Source organism: Anolis carolinensis, chromosome 6, assembly GCF_035594765.1.
Source record: "Anolis carolinensis isolate JA03-04 chromosome 6, rAnoCar3.1.pri, whole genome shotgun sequence".
NCBI lineage: Eukaryota > Metazoa > Chordata > Lepidosauria > Squamata > Dactyloidae > Anolis > Anolis carolinensis.
Window position 1 is genome coordinate 9,691,464 of NC_085846.1, and position 22,503 is coordinate 9,713,966.

Sequence of the window (22,503 nt, forward strand, 5' to 3'; positions counted from 1 at the left end):
TTTTCTTAATATCCATCCTGATAAGAATGATAACTGGTTGCAGCAACCTACAAATTATTGGCCAAGACACCAAAAATTCTTTTTGTTGGGCTGTGTTATTAATTGGTCCATCAAAACCAAGTCCCATGCCTGTATCCAGACAACCTTCACTTCCTTAACCATCTGCTTACCTTGCGTGGCATCTTGCCCAGAACCCATTCCAGCCTCAGGTTCACAGGTGTGGGTCTCTCTCCCACCTGCCCCTTGGCCACCTCAGTCTCGCTTGCAGGGCACTTGGTGTCATCAACCAGCACAATCTGTTGAAGGATCAATTGATCAAACAAACGAGTTATAATTACAGTACAGTCTCACTTATCCAAGCTAAACGGGCCGGCAGAACCTTGGATAAGCGAATATCTTGGACAATAAGGAGGGATTAAGGAAAAGCCTATTAAACATCAAATTAGGTTATGATTTTACAAATTAAGCACCAAAGCATCATGTTATACAATATGGGGCCTCCGGTGGCCTAGGGGATAAAAACCTTGTGACTTGAAGGTTGGGTTGCTGACCTGAAGGCTGCCAGGTTCGAATCCCACCCGGGGAGAGCATGGATGAGCTCCCTCTATCAGTTCCAGCTCCATGCGGGGACATGAGAGAAGCCTCCCACAAGGATGGTAAAACATCAAAACATCCGGGCGTCCCCTGGGCAACGTCCTTGCAGACGGCCAATTCTCTCACTCCAGAAGCAACTCCGGTTGCTCCTGACACTAAAAAAAAAATCATGTTATACAACACATTTGACAGAAAAAGTAGTTTAATATGCAGTAATGTTATATTGTAATTACTGTATTTACGAATTTAGCACCAAAATATCATGATATATTGAAAACATTGACTACAAAAATGGCTTGGATAATCCAGAACCTTGGATAAGCGAGTCTTGGATAAGTGAGACTCTACTGTATATGAAATTAGTAAATATACCCGGCATTACCTGGGTGTCAAAAGGGCTGCTGGCCACCTACTTTCTCCCTTCTCCAGCTCTGAGAAGGCCTACCTCATAATGTTACAATAGCAAATTTATAGACTTATCCATCTCCTCCAGTCATAATTAAGTGAAAAAACAGATCTAGATTCAGCAGTTATGTGAGTCTTCCTATAGATGATTACAATTTGTACATAACACTAAATTGTGATTAATGAAACACTGAAGCCAACACATCCAATTTTCTCATCATAACGATGCTGGAGAAGAAGGAAGGGAGCAATGCAAGATCACAGTTGGCTTTGTCCTGCTTCATAATTACAATGGCACACTCTCCCAACTGCCTCCTATTCATTCTCATCATACCCGTCCGTCGCCTGTAATCCTGCCCACAAAGTCAACCGGGCAACGTTCACGGCGGGCCAGGCGATGCAGGAAGTCCGCATGGCGGGGACGTAGCAAGAGGGCATTCGATTCTTGGTATTCGGCCCCCCAGATCTCCAGGACACTCAGAGTGGGATCTCCCAGCTGCAAAAGAAAAAGGAGAGGAAAGAGAAAATGTGCCATTGGTTTCAGTGAATTAGTGAGATTTATTTATTCAGTAGTTATAGCAGTCTACTCTAGTAAGGTAAAAGGGTAAAGGTTTCCCCTGACGTTAAGTCCAGTCGTGTCCGACTCTGGGGGTTGGTGCTCATCTCCATTTCTAAGCCGAAGAGCCGGTGTTGTTTGTAGACACCTCCAAGGTCATGTGGCCGGCATGACTGCATGGAGCGCCGTTACCTTCCTGCTGGAGCAGTACCTATTGATTTACTCACATTTGCATGTTTTCAAACTGCTAGGTTGGCAGAAGCTGGAGCTAACAGCAGGCGCTCACTCCGCTTCCCCAGATTTGAACCTGGGACCTTTCGGTCTGCAAGTTCAGCAGCTCAGCGCTTTAACACACTGTGCCACTGGAGGCTCCTGTCTACTCTAGTAAGGACTAGTAAATAAGATGCAGACATAGAGCACTTACAACCCTGTTTGCTACCATAGCATACTTATTTAATATTGCAATCTTCCTCAGGTTTGTTGCAGTCAGCATTGCAAAAAAAAAATTAACATTCTCATTATTTAAAAGTAACTAATCCTGTTACTTTTAGTTCATTTTTCAAGTCATCTTAGGCCCTTCAAGACAGGCCCTATATCCCAGGATTTGATACCAGGTAGGAGCCACAGTGGTGCAATGGGTTAAACCCTTGTGCCAGCTGAACTGCAGACCTGAAGGTTGGGTTGATGACCTGAAGGTTGGCAGTTCTAATTTGCGAAATGGGTTGAGCTCCCATTTGTCAGTTCTAGCTTGTGGGGGACATGAAAGAAGCCTCTCAGCAGGGTGGTAACACATCCGGGCATCCCCTGGGCAATGTCTCTGTAGACGGTCAATTCTCTCACATTAGAAGCAACTAGCATTTTCTCAAGTTGCTTCTGACAAGATTTTAAAAATCTCAGGTTTTCTGTTTATTCCAGATTATCTGGCAGTGGAGACTCATATAATCCAGTTTAATGCAGAAAACCTGGGATCAGGCCTGTCTGGAAGGGTCCAATGATAAAACCCATTTTTGGTGGTACAAAACATACCTAGAACAGGGACTCCAGATATATATATATATCCTATAATTCTAAAATTAATTAAACAGAGGAATACTGCAGAATGAAGCAATCTCTTAAACGACCCATCATTATTTGATTTAGCTAAGCTTTAGTTAGTGTAGAATAATTAACTGCAATTCATTTGTTATTTGCGACTACTGGATTCCAAAGTTTCTTTGTAAGGAAGCTTTCAAGTTTTTTTTTATCCTTGAGTAATTTTACAGTTTTGTTTCTGCATGTTTTGTTGTGAAAATGGACTACTCCCACTCTCAGAGTTTTGATAAAAGGATGGGATTAAAAATGCAAGACAAATAAATAAACAAACAAATATAAAAAACAGAAAAGATCCAGAGGCCAGAGTTAAGAGTAACAGTAGCTACTGTTTTTAGTATCAGCAGGGCAAGCATAATGGATAGTTTTTTCTAAGTCTTCACTGGAGTTGTAGTTTGGTGAAACAATAGCACTTTAGGCAGAGATGGCTAAAGAACACACAAAAACTACAACTCCAATGATAACCATGGCAGTTAAAGTAGAGTCAAACTGCATTATTTCTACAGTGTAAATCCACTCTAAGATATGTTGATTTACAGATTCATTAACACTGGAATTATTCATCGCCAATGGGTTGGAGAGAAGTTATTTCAGAGCACTGACCTGGAAACGACTTGAATAGATCACCGCTCCAGCCGGTTCACTCAGCTCTTTCAGAACGTTCCCTACAATAGGAAAGAAAATATATTTGCAAAGACCCCCAAATACACTTCCTAAATCTTTAGAGGACTGACCTATCAGCATTGTTTGACATTTCCATCACCATCATGGCTTGGTACAAGTCACACCGCACACAGATCTACAGGCAAGTGAATGCATTGCTCAACTGCCGCATCTCAGAGCTCTCCACCAGCCATCCCTCTCACCGTTGCCTCCAGCACCCTGGTCATGCAAACTGCAAATGGGATTGTCCTCGCCACTCTCCACACAGCCTCGCAAGACCCGGTTCATCTTCTGCTCCATCTCAGCATCGCCACGCTGCACTGCTCCAAAGTCAAGCTCGCTGGCATTATCACCTTGCACCTGTCCACAGACATAGAAAGTGTTGGTAGGGATGAAAGGCTTCAAAATGAAGAGCCATAGCTTTGTCATGAGGTGGCAACTCCATTAGGAAAGATTAGGAAGAGCCCAGCAAAGTGGGGCAATTTGTTGTTACAGGCCCACAAATCTAAAGTATGCAAAAATATTTACCCTAAAACAGTGGCATGAGTGGTTTCCATATCAGTACAGTGGTAAATCTAAGAAAGGCTTTAATCTGAGTTTTAGATGATCTGTCTTAACCATTAGTCTTTTTTTTAAATCATTTTTATTGGCACTTTACAAGCAACGTTGTTCAACTTATAGCTTTTCTCCAATATTGTTTTGTACCTTACATTAAAAGTAGGTGAACAATGCATAAATAGCTTAAGGCTGGAGTGGGAGGGAGTTGGATTCAGCACCTTTGATAACACTAAGTCTAGGTTGTCATGGTTTGTAAATATACTATATGTGTGTTAACTAGAAAATCAAATACATGAAGCCAATTGGCTGAATTTCCAAGGACATGAGAATCAGTTTGCAACTGTTGCTGTCCTGCTGCTGGAGAACCGTTTTGAACAGGTTTCTATGTGTATGTGAGAGAGAGAGTCTCCTGAGTACTGGCCAGGGAGAGCGCAGATGAGCTCCCTTTATCAGCTCCAGCTCCATGCAGGGACATGAGAGAAGCCTCCCACAAGGATGGTAAAAATATCAAAAACATTTGGGCGTCCCCTGGGCAACATCCTTACAGACAGCCAATTCTCTCACACCAGAAGCGGCTTGCAGTTTCTCAAGTCGCTCCTGACATGAAAAAAAAAACTGGCTGGAAAGAAGATGGCTCTGTACTCAGAGAGGCCTGACTATTCCTGAGACCTTATTTTGCTGCTGGTCTTTACTGAAGCAGATTTATGGACTAAGAAAGGACTGCTTATGACTGCTGATTTCTGGTGACTCTGGGTTCATGAGCACACGTAAGAGCTTCTACCTATCATCCACAATCCCCAACACAGGTTAATATTCAAAGCAATTCACAGTCCAACTAATATGGAAGAAACCAGTTGCTGTCCTCCCAAGCCTTAGGGTGCTATCAGTGCTATCTGGCACCATTTTAACTGCCATGGTGTAATGTTATGGAAACCCAGGAGCTGTAGTTTGGTGAGGCACCAACATTCTTTGGCACGTTGTAAAACTACAACTCCCAGGATTTCATAGCATTGAACCATGGCAGTTAAAGTGGTGTCAAACTGCATTAATTCTATTGTATCAATGCCCCCTTAGAAAGATAGATGATATCTGTCTCCAAAGATGACGGGTAGAGAAAGGAGAGGATCCCTTGGCTTACCTGGATGGAAGAAGCAGCTCCACCCCCAACACCAATTCTGTAGACAGGGCCTCCAACCTTTACTACATCCATACCTGGAAACCAAAATTAACATTGTCGTTGCAGGGTTTTGATAGGTTCTTAGAAATACAAGGATTATGCTGGATAAAATCTCAGGAACAGGGGTGGAGAGAGGGCAAACCCAGAGTCTTTGAGTTTAAAAGTAACAATAATTACCTGGTTGTGGGACTTCCTTGCGCACATGGGTATCTTCCATTGCCCCAATGCCACCGCTGAACATGATTGGTTTGATCCACTCATGCCGTTCGCCATCTGACAGACACATCCCAAAAGAGCGAGCAAAGCCTGGCCCAAAGAATATGGACAAGTGGTAGGGAGCTTCCTTTTTGTTTTCAAATATTGATCTTTATACTATCAATAATACAGGCAGTCCCCAAATTACAGACAAGATAGGTTCTATGTGTTGTCGAAGGATTTATGACCGGAATCACTGAGTGGCTGTGAGTTTTCCAGGCTGTATGGCCATCTTCCAGAAGCATTCTCTCCTGACGTTTTGCCACCATCTATGGCAGGCATCCTCAGAGGTTGTGAGGTCTGTTGGAAACTAGGCAAGTGGGGTTTATATATCTGTGAAATAATGTTCAGGGTGGGAGAAAGAGCTCTTGTCTGTTTGAGGCAAGTGTGAATGTTGCAATTGGCAATTTTTAATGAAAATAAACAAAATCTGGCTACCAGTATTATTTTTTTAAAAAAAATCTAAAATCAGGACAGTAAATAAAGAACAACACTCAGAAAACAGGGGAATTCCAGACATGAATCAATCAGGGCTAACACCTCCCAACAAAGGATTCCCCCCCACCCCAGCAAGAAGCAGCCAGGCTTTGAAACTGCAAGACCATTCAATGCTAATCAAGGTGGCCAATTACAACATTCACACTTGCCTCCAACTCTGGGACTGCCTGTACTCACTGACACTTCTCCAATTCGTACCCTTCTTTGAGTGAAGCAGTTATTGTGTTTTTTTTAAAACTTGCAAGATCCAGGTTCTATTTATTATTATCTATTTATTATTTGTTATTATATGTTCCGCCAAGTTGTTGCCCACTTATGGCAAATCTATGACATAACCATGGTGTGGCTATAAATATATCCCACAGAGATACAAAAGGAGGCCGGTGCAACAAATCACTCTGACCAAGAGGTCATGAGTTCGAGGCCAGCCTGTGCCTGCGTCTGTCTCTGTCTCTGTTCTATGTTATGGCATTGAATGTTTGCCTTATATGTGTGCAATGTAATCCGCCCTGAGTCCTCTTTGGGGTGAGAAGGGGGAATATAAATACTGTGAATAAATAAATACTCTATTTTGTTTTGCCATGCTCACCTGCCAGCACAGGTTCTCCAAATTTGTTGCCATAATCGGAAGCACCGTCACTGGCTCCAATGGCCACCTCCACAGGTCGGGCAAAGTTGCCAGGATAAGGGAAGGACGAATCCTCCCATGGTAATGAGTATCCTGCAACCAAGAGTGAGGAACATGTAAGAGAAATAGCATAGCATAGTGGTTGCAGGGCTGAAGCGGAAACAGGGAGACCTTGCTTCAAATCCCAAGCCGCTGCTACTAACCTGGGATGTGGAGATTGCCAAAGCTGTAGCCAGCTGTGCCAGCGATCACGTGGGCTCCGCGCCCGGTGCATTGCACATCTCGAATCCGCCCGCCAGTCCCTGTGGTGGCACCACTGAAAGGGGCAACGCCTGCAAAGAGAATCCAAAAGCAACACAAATAGGGCGTCACAAATAGGGACCATTGTTCTCCCTCCGTAGCCTGCTGAGTTTGGAGCCAATGAATGTTTAATTTTCAACCACAACTACTAAGTCAGAATTTGGAATTTTGTTTTCTTTTGAACTAGAATCAGAGTTGGAAGAGACTCCAAGGGCCATCCAGTCCAACCTCATTCTGCCTGGCAGGAAAACATAATCAAAGCCCCATTGACAGATGGCCATCCAGATTCTATTTAAAAACCTCCAGAGGAGGAAACTCCATTACCCTTTCAGACAGCATATTCCACTTCTGAACAGTTCTCACAGACAGGATGTCCTTATTTATGTATTTATTTGCAGTATTTATATTCCGCCCTTCTCACCCCAAAGGGGACTCAGAGCGAATCACATTATATACATATAGGGCAAACATTCAATGCCCATATACACATAGAACCAGACAGAGACAGACGCAGAGGCAATTTAACCTTCTCCTGAGGGAATGTTCGATTCTGGCCACAGGGGGAGCAGCTGCTTCATCATCCACTGTGACAGCACTTCCTCGTTCCAACGTCGTAAATTAGTTAAATATGCCTCCCCACTTTATAAGTGGTACCTTATTTCCTACTTGATAGATGCAACTGTATTTCGGGTTGCTAGGTCAGCAAAAAGCAGGGGCTATTTTTTATTTTTTTAATTGACGGGTGCTCACCCCACCATGGGCTGGCCTCGAACTCATGACCTCATGGTCAGAGTGATTTATTGCAGCAGGCTGTTCACCAGCCTGCGCCACAGCCCGGCCCCACTTCTGAACAGTTCTCACAGACAGGATGTCCTTCCTAATATTTAGGTGGAATCTCTTGTTCTGAAATTGGAATCCATTATCCTGGTCTCTAGAGCAGCAGAAAACAAGCTTGCTCTCTCCTCAATGTGACCATACCTCCCACAATTCCCACCGAACCATAACTTTTTCATACTCTTAGCAAAGCAAGGGAAACTTTTCTAAGGGTTTATTCAGGCAGTCTCTCTCATTATTGTCCGCCCCAAGAGTTGTTTCATTTCTGGCACATTTTCATCTTATGCCCTGGCTTCCTGGCTGCATTCCCGGATTTTGGGCCATTGCACAAGAGGCAGGATTTTCATACTACAGAGATAGGGGCAAGCAAAAATGAATCCATAGGAAGGAAGGGATTGAGTCCCTTAAAATGTCCCTGATTTCTCTTTCAGTCTTAGAGTGATGCAGAAAAGGGAACTCACTGGACTCACTAGGGCCAATGGGGGTTGCAGTCCAAAATGTCTTGCTGACAACTTTATCATCCTGTGGTTGGTGTTGTTTCAGGGGTCAAGCAGAATTCTTATCTACAATAATAAAAATGCATTACAAAACACCACCCAGTTCACTCACCAGTGGGGAAGTTGTGTGTCTCGGCTGTGAAAATGACATGCCGGGTGGAGGTGCGCTTCTCAAAGGGGCTGGAGCGGGAGGGGTCACTGGGCCACAATGAAAGAACTTCCCTGCCCTGGATTGCACTGGAGAGTAAAAGCAAACTCTTAAAAAATTCATTGATTTACTATCTTCACATCTATCCACTCATCCAGAGCTCAAGGTACACACCTTCTTTTCTCCCATTTGTGAGGCAATTTACTCTGAAAGACAGTGGCATCAAGATCACTCTGCAAGCCTCACTGCAGAGCCAGCATCTGAACCCAGGAAGCATGCAGCCATTGCAATTAAAGTGGAGTCAAACTGCAATCATTCTAATGTTTCTCTTTGTCAAACACCCACCTGCTGTTGTCGCAGAACTTGACCACATTGTTGGGATTGCTGTGCTCCTGCGTCTTCATGATGGACTCAAAAAGCGACTCCTTCATCTCCGTTCCATCCACCAAGAGGCGGCCCTTGAAGAACCAATGCCGGCTGTGTTCACTGCCCAAGACACACAATGAGGGTCAGGCACAGAGGAGGCTACAGTATATTAAATCCAGGAAGCCAGTGAGGCCGATTCTACTATTCACATTAACCGTGGATCCCTGCATTGGCAGGGTGCTGGATTAGATGCTTCAAATGCTACAATTCCATGAACATGTGCAGTCAGCAGTTCAGGGATGGCAATGAGATGTAATGGAACTGTTGGAAGTCAGAGCTTATAGAAATTATTTTTTGGGAGTCTTTCTCCCAAAATCCCTTCTATAAGTAGTTACAAACCAACACAGAAGCTCTTCCAAGCCCCAAACCATCTAGTTTAGCAACTCTGACTAGAAGTGGCTCTCCAGGGCCTAAAGCACAGGTGTCAAATTTGTGGTCTTTCTGATGTTTGGGCCTCCAACTCCCAGAAGCCCGATCGAGCTTATCCAATGGTCAGGAATTCTGGGAGCTGAAGTCCAAAACACCTGGAGGGTCACAGGCAAATAATAGTTATTTCATTAGAAAGCAGGCCCATAATTTCTGCAGCAGTTAGGGATGCAAAATCCCCACAATAGTGGAAAAAATTCATATACAACCTCTGAAGATGCCTGCCATAGATGTGGGTAGAACGTCAGAAGAGAATGTTTCTGGAACATGCCCATACAGCCCGGAAAACTCACAACAACCTTGTGATTCTGGCCATGAAAGCCTTTGACAACACAATGCATTTTTTTCAAAAAAAAATACCAACCCAAAATCAAAACAATTGTTCTGGTGGAAATTGAGCATAAAATCGCTTGGAGCACCTATAGGTTTTTTTAAAAGAACATATTAATAAAATTCATGAATAATCCTCTTCATTTGAAGGTGGAGATGAGTCCTGTAAAACATTTGCTCCAGTTCAGCTATGATGCATGATGACTACCATTGTGCAATGAAAACCCATATATTGTAACATCACAGGAGATCCCAGGTGAATATGAACATTGCAAAACTCTTCAGTTTTATTCCCTGCACACACAAGTCCACTTACAGAGGCCCATGCTGAATCCCAGCCAAGGTCGTGAATGCACCCTGACTCTTTCATGCCAGCAGGCAGCTGTTAATGTTTGGCCACGGTGCTAACAAGGACTCCAAACCCCATCTGCCTTGTAGTAGGGACCCAACTATCTATAGAAACTTCTCCTATAAAGTAGACACCTGTTTGATTGCGCTAGATCGAAGCATTCCACGCTGGTGGGATTTCTGCCAAGTTTCTGGAAAAGAGCAGTGTAAAAATCCAGGTCCCAGGAATCAAAGGCCAGACCTGTGTTAGAGAGAGAAGACATTTCCCCATTTTCCTTAAGTTCATCTATTTGCTGTCTACTTGAGCCCACCCACTGTCAAGATGACTCTTATTAAGAGGAAACTGAGAGGGGCAGAATGTGATAGAAAAGACATGGGATAGGATGGTTTAAAAAGTCTGGAAGATGGCCAGAACATTGCCAAAACAACTCTACCATGCTCTATTGCACTTTGTCCCATTGACCGGTAAAAGGACCTCCCTCCATGATCCAAGTGCCAACTTCCAGTTACACATTGTTCAAACCAACAAATCCTTCCCTCATGTTTCCTTATGGTTTTCTGTGAAGGTTGGCGGGATTGTTTTGGGGGATTACTGCTCCATGAATTCCTTAGCCAGCATGGAGGCTTCTGGGAGCTGTGGTCCAAAATTTTGTCCAACCTTCACCATACATTCCCAGTCTTGTTTACTGTGCTTATTTGACTCTTTCTCGTACCAAGTTGGTTGTTTGCTTTGACCAAGGCAGCTCTCCCTTCTCCAAGGATATCAACATCGAACACAGGTTCCGGACGGGTTGCAACAGCAAAGCTATCAATGGGTTCTGGGTAGCATTGCTCAGTCATCCGGTCATACAGTGAAGATACCAAGGTGGCCTCCTGGGATGGTGTTGGAGTCTGGTCACACTGAAAGAGAGAGACCCAGAAAGCCTTAGGATAATATTCCTACATTATTCCTATGGACTGAATGCATGTGGCGGGGAAACATCCTAAGGCTCAAGCATTGGCTCTAAGACTATATTCCAAAGAGATAAAGTGGGAAGGGGAGTCATGATCAAGTTGGGACAGTCAACCTACTACGTATCAGAAAGAGGGTCAGTTGTCTTATTTTTGTTGTTGATATAATTATTAACATTTGGCCTTTTTCTTTTCCAAGGATGGGGATCCCAGAACTATTTTTAAGGTGGGAAAAGCTCAAGATTGGCAAAAATTCATAACAAATTTATGTACTTGCCTAATTTTTGCTACAAAACACAAAAACACAGGACACAGTGGATAATAATAATAGCCCTATGTTGTCCATTTACGATTCAACTATTTATTGTTTGAAAATATTACCTCCCCAAATTCCAAAAAGCATACCTTGATATTGCTATTTTATATAAGGGATGCCATTGTATATAAACTGGAGCATTCAAGGATATTGGTAACCACGGGGAGTCCTGGAACCAAACTCCAGCATATACCAGCTAAGAGAGTTAACAATGTGACTGCATAGTGAGAACAATGGCTAAATAATAAATGGAACATTGTAAAATCATTTCAAGTAGAAAATGTACATATCAAGGAAAACAGAAAAGTGTGTAAGATTCTATTAAGTGAATACGATGATGGCTATAAAGTAGGACTCTTTGGAGTGATTGTTTGTGCAGACAGTACCCTCAGAATGCAAAAGTGTCCTTATCTTAGCCATCCATACGGACAATTCTGAAGTTCTTGGATATCGGAATTCTAGATCAAGATTGCAACCAATATATAAAAGACCTGTTCAGATTGGGAACTGGAAACACAACTCCCTATCAATGGGGCTAAGAATCTTCTGACTTCTAGATTTGGGGATTATAACTCTGCTATTGCTTTGATGGTTTGGAAAGCTGAAATCTACAACTCCTTTTTGGGGAAAGGAGTAACAATGATGCTAGAGATAGAGAAATTCAGGCCCACCTTGAAGAGGTAGCGACGAGAACATTCAATCCGGTCAATTTTTTCTAGCCCAGCTGCCTTGCACACCGACACAGCATTAGTCGAAGCTGCAGTGGAGAAGTTCAGCCTGCAACGGAAAATAATTACAATTCCTAATATCTAATTAAGTGTTGCTATTATTATGTTAAATAGGAACTGCAATGCCATTGGCACATTCATATTGAATTCATTTGTCCACACATGCACAACAAGCACAGACTCATTTTGGACATTATAGCCAAAACATGGTTTGTCTGTCATCAGACATCCCTTCCTTGAATCACAGAATCATAGAGTTGGAAGAGACCTCATAGGCCATCCAGTCCAACCTCATTATGCCAAGAAACAGGAAAATTGCATTCAAAGCACCCCTGATAGATGGCCATTCATTCAGCCTCTGTTTAAAAGCCTCCAAAGAAGGAGCCTCCACCACACTCAGGGGCAGAGAATTCCACTGCTGAACAGCTCTCACATTTAGGAAGTTCTTCCTCATGTTCAGGTGGAATCTCCTTTTCTGTAGTTTCAGGCCATTGTTCCCTGTCCTAGTCTCCAGCACAGCAGAAAACAAGCTTGCTCCCTCCTCCCTATGACTTCCCCTCACATATTTATACATGGCCCTCTTCATGTCTCCTCTCAGCCTTCTCTTCTTCAGGCTAAACATGCTCAGCTCTTTGAGCCACTCGTCATAGGGCTTGTTTTCCAGACCCTTGATCATTTTAGTCACCCTTCTCTGGACACATTCCAGCTTGACAACATCTCCTTTATATTGTGGTGCCCAGAACTGGACACAGTGTGATTCCAGGTGTGGTCTGACCAAGGCAGAATAAAGGGGTAGCATGACTTCCCAAGATCTAAACACTATAGTCCTTGCTTAATTTATATGTGTTTTTATCTGCTATGTCAGTTCAACCCTTCACACCAAGGCTAAGGAACACGCAGCCCTCGATATTTTGTCTAATTCCAAATCCCATTATCCTTCACCAATGGTTTTGCTGGTAAGTGTGATGAATGTTGCAGTCAATTCCCTACATTTGTACAAAACCCAGTTTAGCAACTGGCAATCACAGTTTAAAGAGTTTCCAGTCCTGATTTAGAGACAAATTATATGTGTATTGAGGCATTTAATAGTTAACTTTTAACTGAAGATGGAACAGTATTAGCCTCATGTCTCCAAACTAGCTATGAAAGTTTAGTTCCAAGCACCTCCAACTTCCTACTTAAAAAACATATTTTGCATCCAAATGCTCTCTGAAGTGGAAGACAAATCTGCAGTTATTTTGGCTGTCTTTGGATTGGTTTAAACCAAGGAGATGACTTTTTTTCAATAAGAAGTTGAGGCAGAGTTTGAAAAGTTCTCTTCGTGCCCTAAAATATCTCAGCAAAGGACAACAATGTGGCAAAATTGTCTCTCACGCTCCTTTGTGAGCACCTGAGATTTTTTTTAAAAAAATGTGGTAACATAGTTTTACTTATCCTGGAAACATCACAAGATACAACATAAGAAATCAAAGAGGAAATTGTAATGTGTGTAAAGCTTTAACATGGGGTGCATCTACACTGTAGAATGAATACAGTTTGACATTACGCTCAATGCTATCGAATCATGGGAATTATAATGTTCTTAAGCATAAACACCAGAGTTCTTTTGCAGAAAGCTTTTAAAACTACACGTCCTATGTTCCATAGCATTGAGACGTGGAAGTTAAAGTGGCACCAAACTGCGTTAATCCTACAGGTTTGGCATTTGAACATGGCTGCACAACATACTCTGATCTATCATGCAACATCAACAGTTTAATTCTTCCCTCATTGATCAGACTTACCGAGGGCCAATCTCTACCAGTAAATCAGAAGGGGATGGACTGAGAAAGGATTTGTTTGCAATGTCACCCTGTTCAAAGGGGCAGCCAAAGACCCATTGCAGCATCTCCATCTCCTGGGCATTTGGGGGTGCTGACCCTGGCAAGGAAAACAAGAAAAAGGTGAAAAACATTATCCCAAATGCACCAGAGCAATGACCCAGCCCACACTTGGGTTGCATCTATGCCAGGCATGGGCAAACTTGGGCCCTCCAGGTGTTTTGGACTTTGACTCGCACAATTCCTAACAGCCGGTAGGCTGTTAGGAATTGTGCGAGTTGAAGTCCAAAACACCTGGAGGGCCAAAGTTTGCCCATGCCTGATCTGCACCATAGAATTAACACATTTTGAACCCATTTTAACTGCTATGGCTTAAGGCTTTGGAACCATGGAGTTGTGGCAGTATAAAGTCTTTAGTCTTCTCTCCCAAAGAGTGCTGAAGCCTCACTAAACTACAACTTCCAGGATTCTACAGTAGTGCCAAGCTGCATTAATTCTACAGTGTAGATACACCCTTTATCTTGACACAACTCCCTGGCCAACTTCCTTCCCCATAAAGTTTGCCAACATGTACGCCTCTGGAATCTACATTCTGCATTCCCTTTTTGAATCACAACTGAAGTCCGTTCTGTACCTGTCCAGTTGACGTTGAAGCACACTTCCTTCTGTACCGCTTGGACAGCATTTCCCAAAGTGGCTTGGGCTGAACGTAGAAGGCTGCCAAGGGCACTTTCCGCCTCCGTTGGCCGCTGGTAATAGTGTAGGACCACCATGGCAGAGCCCTGAAGGAGAAAAAATAAGCAGTAAAATGTGGGCTAGACAAAACTACGGTTAGGTGGATCTGCAATTGGCTAAGCGAACGAACCCAAAGGGTGCTCACCAATGCGTCATCTTCATCATGGAAAGAAGTGACAAGTGGAGTGCCGCAGGGCTCCGTCCTGGGCCCGGTTCTGTTCAACATCTTTATTAACGACTTAGACGAAGGGTTAGAAGGCACGATCATCAAGTTTGCAGACGACACAAAACTGGGAGGGATAGCTAACACTCCAGAAGACAGGAGCAGAATTCAAAATGATCTTGACAGACTAGAGAGATGGGCCGAAACTAACAAAATGAAGTTCAACAGGGACAAATGCAAGATACTTCATTTCGGCAGAAAAAATGGAAATCAAAGATACAGAATGGGGGACGCCTGGCTTGACAGCAGTGTGTGCGAAAAAGACCTTGGAGTCCTCGTGGACAACAAGTTAAACATGAGCCAACAATGTGATGCAGCAGCTAAAAAAGCCAACGGGATTCTGGCCTGCATCAATAGGGGAATAGCGTCTAGATCCAGGGAAGTCCTGCTCCCCCTCTATTCTGCCTTGGTCAGACCACAACTGGAATACTGTGTCCAATTTTGGGCACCACAGTTGAAGGGAGATGTTGACAAGCTGGAAAGCGTCCAGAGGAGGGCGACTAAAATGATTAAGGGTCTGGAGAACAAGCCCTATGAGGAGCGGCTTAAAGAGCTTGGCATGTTTAGCCTGCAGAAGAGAAGGCTGAGAGGAGACATGATAGCCATGTACAAATACGTGAAGGGAAGTCATAGGGAGGAGGGAGCAAGCTTGTTTTCTGCTGCCCTGCAGACTAGGACACGGAACAATGGCTTCAAACTACAGGAAAGGAGATTCCACCTGAACATCAGGAAGAACTTCCTCACTGTGAGGGCTGTTCGACAGTGGAACTCTCTCCCCCGGGCTGTGGTGGAGGCTCCTTCCTTGGAGGCTTTTAAGCAGAGGCTGGATGGCCATCTGTCGGGGGTGCTTTGAATGCGATTTCCTGCTTCTTGGCAGGGGGTTGGACTGGATGGCCCATGAGGTCTCTTCCAACTCTACTATTCTATGATTCTATGATTCTATGAGTAGTTACTTATAAAGAGTCTCTTTTTGGCTGAAAAGGAGATAAACTTGGCATTTTAGGGACAACCTTCCCAGTGTCCACATGTTTCAAACTCTTTAACTGCATGTTGTCGAAGGCATTCATGGCTAGAGATGTTAATAATAATAATAATAATAATAATAATAATAATAATAATGGACTTTTGAATCCAGGCTGACAAAGTTCTAGAACACAACACACCAGACATCACAGTTGTAGAAAAGAAAAAGGTTTGGATTATTGATGTCGCCATACCAGGTGACAGTCGGATTGACGAAAAACAACAGGAAAAATTCAGCCGCTATCAGGACCTCAAGATCGAACTTCAAAGACTCTGGCAGAAACCAGTACAGGTGGTCCTGGTGGTGATTGGCACATTGGGTACCGTGCCAAAAGATCTCAGCCGGCATTTGGAAACAACAGACATTGACAAAATTACGATCTGCCAGCTGCAAAAGGCCACCCGACTGGGATCTGCGCGCATCATCCGAAAATACATCACACAGTCCTAAACGCTTGGGAAGTGTTCGACTTGTGATTTTGTATTATGAAATCCAGCATAGCTATCTTGTTTGCTGTGTCATCCTATGTTGTTGTGTCAATAATAATAATAATAATAATAATAATAATAATAATAATAACTTTATTTTTGTATCCTGCCTCCATCTCCCCAAAGGGACTTGGGACAGCTAACACAGGGCCAAGCCCAAACATTCCAATAAAACAACATAAAATACATATAAGACACACAACAACAACCAATAAAATGTTCAATGTTTTGTCGAAGGCTTTCATGTTGTTGAAGGCTGTGCATTTTGACTATATGTCTAGTATGTTCAGGGTGTTATGATGCTCCAAATTTCTATTGTATAGGAATGGAAGCCAAAGAAAGGCTGGAAGGAAGTCAAAGAACAACATGGAAGGGACTAGCTCCCAGCAAATAGAGGATGGAAAGATTTTAAAGTGTTTATTGAGCCCAGGATTCAATGCATCTAAAGCCAAGATAGGTATTGTGCAGCTATCCAGAACGACTGGACTGCAAGTCCCAGTTGCCCCATCTAACTTAGACAATGGTGATGAATGCTGGGAATTGTAGTCCAGCAGCACTGCAATTCCTATCCCTGATCAAAACTGGGCAATACAGTGAGTGAAAGGGGAACACAGGCATCTGACAAACTATTAAACTTCCTTAGAGATAGCAATTAAGTTTGGATAAATCAACCTTGAAGATCCTTCTATAACATCTCTGCACCCACTCATTCATATAACCCCAAATTTCAGCATCCCAAAGGACATTTTTGGGACAAAAGGGGAAAGGGCAAAAGTCCAACAGTGAAATGGAATAGGTCAGTGGCCTCCAAATCGCTCACACATTTTGCTTGCCTCATCCAAGAAAAGCTTTGGGAACATTCCCCTAATTCTCTGCTTCACAAATGTCACAGAAAAAGCTGAAAACACAAGGGTGACACACCATACCAAAGATTTCTTCAACACTAAGGATGCATCTACACTATCAAATTAATGCAGTTTGATACCACTACTATGGTTCGGTGGTCTGGATTAATGGAGTTGTAGTTTTACGCCAAACTTGGTCCCTCCAGGTGTTTTTGGACTTCAACTCCCATCATTCCTAACAGCCTCAGGCCCCTTCCTTTTCCCCCTCAGCCGCTTAAGCGGCTGAGGGGGAAAAGGAAGGGGCCTGAGGCTGTTAGGAATGATGGGAGTTGAAGTCCAAAACACCTGGAGGGCCCAAATTTGCCCATGCCTGTTCTATAGCACTGAGCCATGGCAATTCAAGCAACGCCAGACAGCATTAATTCAACAGTGTTGATGCACTTTTGGTGTCAAAAACTTTCAATTGCAAGTTCCTTGGGGGCAGAAGGGGTGTGATGTTGAATTTTAACCCCAAGCACAACAGCAGCATGCAAGATGGGACTAAAGGTCCATTTACAAAAGAAAAACCAAAACACATTTAATTGGAAAGACTATCGCAATCTGTCTGACTTTGCTGCCTTCCAGTGTACATCTACACTGAAGAGTTCATGCAGTTTGGCTCCACTTGAGCTGCTCTTGGCATTTGTTTTTCCATGTCAGGAGCGACTCGAGACACTGTAAGTTGCTTCTGGTGTGAGAGAGTTGGCCATCTGCAAGGACGTTGCCCAGGGGACGCCTGGATGTTTGACCATCCTATGGGTGGCTTCTCTCGTGTCATCTCATGGGAAGCTGGAGCTGGCAGATGGGAGCTCACCCCGCTCCCTGGAATCAAACCGACCTGTCAGTCAGCAGTCCTGCTGGCACCATTGCGCCAGCGGGGACTCAACGGCCCTTGGCTCAATGCTATGGAATCCTGGGAGCTGTAGTTTTCCAAGGTCTTTGCTTCTCTTCCATGGATTTCATAACTTTGCGCTATGAGCAGTTCAAATGGGGTCAAACTACAGTAGAGTCTCACTTATCCAACACTCGCTTATCCAACGTTCTGGATTATCCAACGCATTTTTGTAGTCAATGTTTTCAATATATCGTGATATTTTGGTGCTAAATTCATAAATACAGTAATTACTACGTAGCGTATTGAACTACTTTTTCTGCCAAATTTGTTGTCTAACATGATGTTTTGGTGCTTCATTTGTAAAATCATAACCTAATTTGATGTTTAATAGGCTTTTCCTTAATGCCTCCTTATTATCCAACCTATTCGCTCATCCAACATTCTGCCGGCCCGTTTATGTTGGATAAGTGAGACTCTACTGTACATTACCTCTACATTATAGATGTACCTGGAGGTCTAAAATGTCCTGAGAAGCAGGAATCTGGGAGTCCTTTCACACAGCCATACAACCCAGAATATCAAGGTAGATAATCCACAATATCTGCTTTGAACTGGATTATCTGAGTCCACACTGCCATATAATCCAGTTCAATATGGATTTTATACAGCTGGGTGGAAGAGGTCTGGGCTATCTCTTTCCCTTTGAAGAAAGGTCGAGACATTGCCTTGCAAGCTTAAAGTCTGCACGCCTCCCTTTCTCCAAAACAAGGAAGAGATCTCCCAACTCCCTCCTTCCCAGATCCCTGGAATTTTGCACGGAAGAACACGTGTAACTTTCCCCCATTTCTCATGCTTACCTAGGGATCTTGCTCTCTTCGCTGTCTCTCAGCCCCACGGATGTGCTTGGCCCCCGATCACGGGGGAAAGGAGGTCACGAGTGGACCCTGGAAAGGAAACAAGGCACTTTTCTGTCTTTGGCTCTGACCCCCTTTGAGTGGGGAGGAGCAGGAAGGAAAAACTGGGAGGACCCTCCGAGGGACGCTTCCCATTGGCTGGTCTCTTCCCTCCCCGGCCTTGAATGGAGGCACGTGGGCGCCGCCCAACAAAGTTTGCAGCCTGAGGTTATGTGTTGCATGTGTGTGAAGGATATCCTGCGCAGGCATCCTCCAGACTCCAAAGCTCATCGTCCTCTCTTACTTCCCTCCTACAGCTCCATTGGCCCCAGATCGTGGTCATGGATGATGGGAGCTGCAGTCTGAAATCTGTCCAGAGAGGTGTAGGTTGCTCTCTTTGCCATTCCTGATGGAGAAGGAAGGTGAATGTGTTGCAAACCCCAGCAGGCCTAATGATGAGGGTTGATGGGAGCTGCAGTCTCAAAACACCTAGACAGCCAAAGGATGATGGGAGCTGTAGTCCAACAATATCCAGAAGGCCAGCCTTGCCCAATCTAGAGAGTGGAACTCAAATCAGTCTCTTGATGTTAGAAGGCAACCTAGACAGCCAAAGGATGATGGGAGCTGCAGTCTCAAAACACCTAGACAGCCAAAGGATGATGGGAGCGGCAGTCTCAAAACACCTAGACAGCCGAAGGATGATGGGAGCTGCAGTCTCAAAACACCTAGACAGCCGAAGGATGATGGGAGCTGTAGTCCAACAATATCCAGAAGGCCAGCCTTGCCCAATCTAGAGAGTGGAACTCAAGTCAGTCTCTTGATGTTAGAAGGCAACTTAGACAGCCAAAGGATGATGGGAGTGGCAGTCTCAAAACACCTAGCCAGCCAAAGGATGATGGGAGCTGCAGTCTCAAAATATCTAGACAGCTGAAGGATGATGGGAGCTGCAGTCTCAAAATGCCTAGACAGCCAAAGGATGATGGGAGCTGCAGTCTCAAAATGCCTAGACAGCCAAAGGATGATGGGAGCTGCAGTTTCAAAACACCTAGACAGCCAAAGGATGATGGGAGCTGCAGTTTCAAAACACCTAGACAGCCGAAGGATGATGGGAGCTGCAGTCTCAAAACACCTAGATAGCCAAAGGATGATGGGAGCTGCAGTCTCAAAACACCTAGACAGCTGAAGGATGATGGGAGCTGCAGTCTCAAAACACCTAGATAGCCAAAGGATGATGGGAGCGGCAGTCTCAAAACACCTAGACAGCCGAAGGATGATGGGAGCTGCAGTCTCAAAACACCTAGATAGCCAAAGGATGATGGGAGCTGCAGTCTCAAAACACCTAGACAGCCAAAGGATGATGGGAGCTGCAGTCCAATAATATCCAGAAGGCCAGTCAGTCTCTTGATGTTAGAAGGCAACTTCCAGCAGCTGTAGCCTATGCAGGTGAAGGATGATGGGAGCTGCAAAGCATCTGGAGACAGAGTTTGCCTTCCCTGGCCTTACCTGATGGAGTCAGGAACTGGAACTGAATGGCGCTTCAGAAGTGAGTTGCAAATCCCAGCTGTCCTAATGATGGGAGCCACAGTCCAACAATGTCATGAGTTTGCCATGGCTATCTTACTCTATAGAGCCGAGGTCAAATTCTGGGGCTCTCTGGATGCATTTGGAGAGCAACTCCCAGCAACCCTAGGCGGCCACATCAATAGAGAGGAATGCTGGGGCTTAGAGTCCAACAATAGCTGTGTGTGTGTGTGTGTGTGTGTGTGTGTGTGTGCAAAATTCTCATAGATCCTGCTGCAGTTTTGAGACCCATTTCCTTTCTTCAGTTTCTCTACTTAAGGCTCAAAGCGTCTTCTCTCCGAAATAATCAGTTTAAAAAGCTTGTCTGTCTTTAAATGATTTGCTGGACTGGAAATAGGCAATGGAGCATGTGACCGATAGAGAGGCAAATGTAGGCATATCTGGTTCCATGGTGTAATGGTTAGCACTTTGGACTCTGAATCCAATGATCCGAGTTCAAATCTCGGTGGAACCTGTTTTTGTAAGGGCAAAGAGCTAGCTCTCTATCCAAGCCCCACACCTTTGAACGAGAAGCTCTGGAAGTTGTAGTTCAACAACGTCTAGATCAGGCATGGACAAACTTGGACCCTCCAGGTGTTTTGTACTTCAACTCCCATCATTCCTAACAGCCTCAGGCCCTTTCCTTTTCCCCCTCAGCCGCTTCAGCGGCTGAGGGGGAAAAGGAAGGGGCCTGAGGCTGTTAGGAATGATGGGAGTTGGAGTCCAAAACACCTGGAGGGCCCAAGTTTGCCCAGAGAGTCCTGATCATAACATGCAACTGACATCATAGCTTTTTTAATAGAGAGCTGTGTGGGTCGAGACCAAAGTCCAATGGAAGCCAAAATGTGGATTTCACCATGCATGTCACAAAGAAGCATGTTTATTCAGCTCTTGAGAAATCCCATCCTTTTCATCAGGTTTAAACTGGTTTAAGTCACATTTACACGGTCGAAATTAATCAATCTTTGGAAAGATTATTTCACAATGATTGGGTTTAGTGTTCCTTACAATCTTTCAATATCTTGTCACAATCCAATCTGGCCTGACGTTTTAAAAACTAGACTCCTAATGTCTGGGGACCTTTTGCAAATTATGTAATTGTGCTATAATTCCACATTAACTGCTGCGGCAACGTCCTATTGATTCTCAGGATTTGCTGGTAATGAGGGCTAATTGGAATTCTCTATCAGGGAGCTTTAGGTCCTCCCTAAATAATAAACATAATTATTGACACAAAGACATAGTATGACACAGGAAATGAGATCTATATGCTGGATTTATTATTATTTTATTGTATGACACAGCAAACAAGATAGATATGCTGGATTTCGCATCACAAAATCACAAGTCGAACACTTCCCAAGTGTCTAGAACTGTGTGATGTATTTTCGGATGATGCGCGCAGACAGGGTGCCATGCCAAAAGATCTCAGCCGGCATTTGGAGACAATAGGCATTGACAAAATTATTATTATTATTATTATTATTATTATTATTATTATTATTATTATTATTATTTGAAACACAAGGTGAGTCCACATCAGACACTCTGCTGGCTGATTATTATTATTTTATTATGACACAGCAAACAAGATAGATATGCTGGATTTCATATCACAAAATCACAAGTCGAACACTTCCCAAGTGTCTAGGACTGTGTGATGTATTTTCAGATGATGTGCGCAGATCCCAGCAGGGTGGCCTTTTGCAGCTGGCAGATCGTAATTTTGTCAATGTCTATTGTTTCCAAATGCGGGCTGAGATCTTTTGGCACGGCACCCAGTGTGCCCATCACCACCGGGACCACCTGCACTGGTTTCTGCCAGAGTCTTTGAAGTTCAATCTTGAGGTCCTGATAGCGGCTGAGTTTTTCCTGTTGTTTTTCCTCAATGCGACTGTCACCTGGGATGGCGACATCAATGATCCAAACCTTTTTCTTTTCCACAACTGTGATGTCTGGTGTGTTGTGTTCCAGAACTTTGTCAGTCTGGATTCGGAAGTCCCACAGTATCTTTGCGTGTTCATTTTCCACGACCTTTGCTGGTTTGTGATCCCACCAGTTCTTTGCTGCTGGCAGGTGGTACTTGAGGCATAAGTTCCAATGGATCATTTGGGCCACACAGTTGTGCCTCTGTTTGTAGTCTGTCTGTGCAATTTTCTTACAGCAGCTGAGGATATGATCAATGGTTTCGTCGGTTTCCTTGCACAGTCTGCATTTTGGGTCATCAGCTGATTTTTCGATCTTGGCCTTAATTGCCTTTGTCCTGATGTCTTGCTCCTGGGCTGCAAGGATCAGGCCTTCTGTCTCCTTCTTC

The 22,503-nt window shown here is 44.0% G+C and overlaps 1 protein-coding gene and 1 non-coding gene across 2 annotated transcripts in view; one reads left to right on the forward strand and one right to left on the reverse strand.

The window, feature by feature from the left end:
* pfas (phosphoribosylformylglycinamidine synthase) overlaps positions 1–18,742 on the reverse strand; it is a 31,677-nt gene extending 12,935 nt beyond the window's left edge. Inside the window, exons 1-16 of the mRNA XM_062984168.1 lie at positions 18,594–18,742; positions 14,182–14,329; positions 13,512–13,647; positions 11,671–11,776; positions 10,446–10,632; positions 9,868–9,973; positions 8,548–8,688; positions 8,167–8,291; positions 6,627–6,755; positions 6,385–6,516; positions 5,220–5,348; positions 5,004–5,077; positions 3,511–3,667; positions 3,248–3,309; positions 1,334–1,495; positions 171–296 (exon numbers count right to left, since the gene is read on the reverse strand). Of these exons, the coding sequence (XP_062840238.1) occupies positions 171–296; positions 1,334–1,495; positions 3,248–3,309; positions 3,511–3,667; positions 5,004–5,077; positions 5,220–5,348; positions 6,385–6,516; positions 6,627–6,755; positions 8,167–8,291; positions 8,548–8,688; positions 9,868–9,973; positions 10,446–10,632; positions 11,671–11,776; positions 13,512–13,647; positions 14,182–14,320 (1,911 nt within the window). The 5' untranslated portion in view covers positions 14,321–14,329; positions 18,594–18,742. The remainder of the gene's footprint in view (positions 1–170; positions 297–1,333; positions 1,496–3,247; positions 3,310–3,510; positions 3,668–5,003; positions 5,078–5,219; positions 5,349–6,384; positions 6,517–6,626; positions 6,756–8,166; positions 8,292–8,547; positions 8,689–9,867; positions 9,974–10,445; positions 10,633–11,670; positions 11,777–13,511; positions 13,648–14,181; positions 14,330–18,593) is intronic.
* A 1,850-nt stretch (positions 18,743–20,592) lies between these two features.
* trnaq-cug (transfer RNA glutamine (anticodon CUG)) lies at positions 20,593–20,664 on the forward strand. The gene has a single exon. It is a non-coding gene; the product is annotated as a tRNA-Gln (tRNA).
* The last annotated feature ends 1,839 nt before the right edge of the window (positions 20,665–22,503 follow it).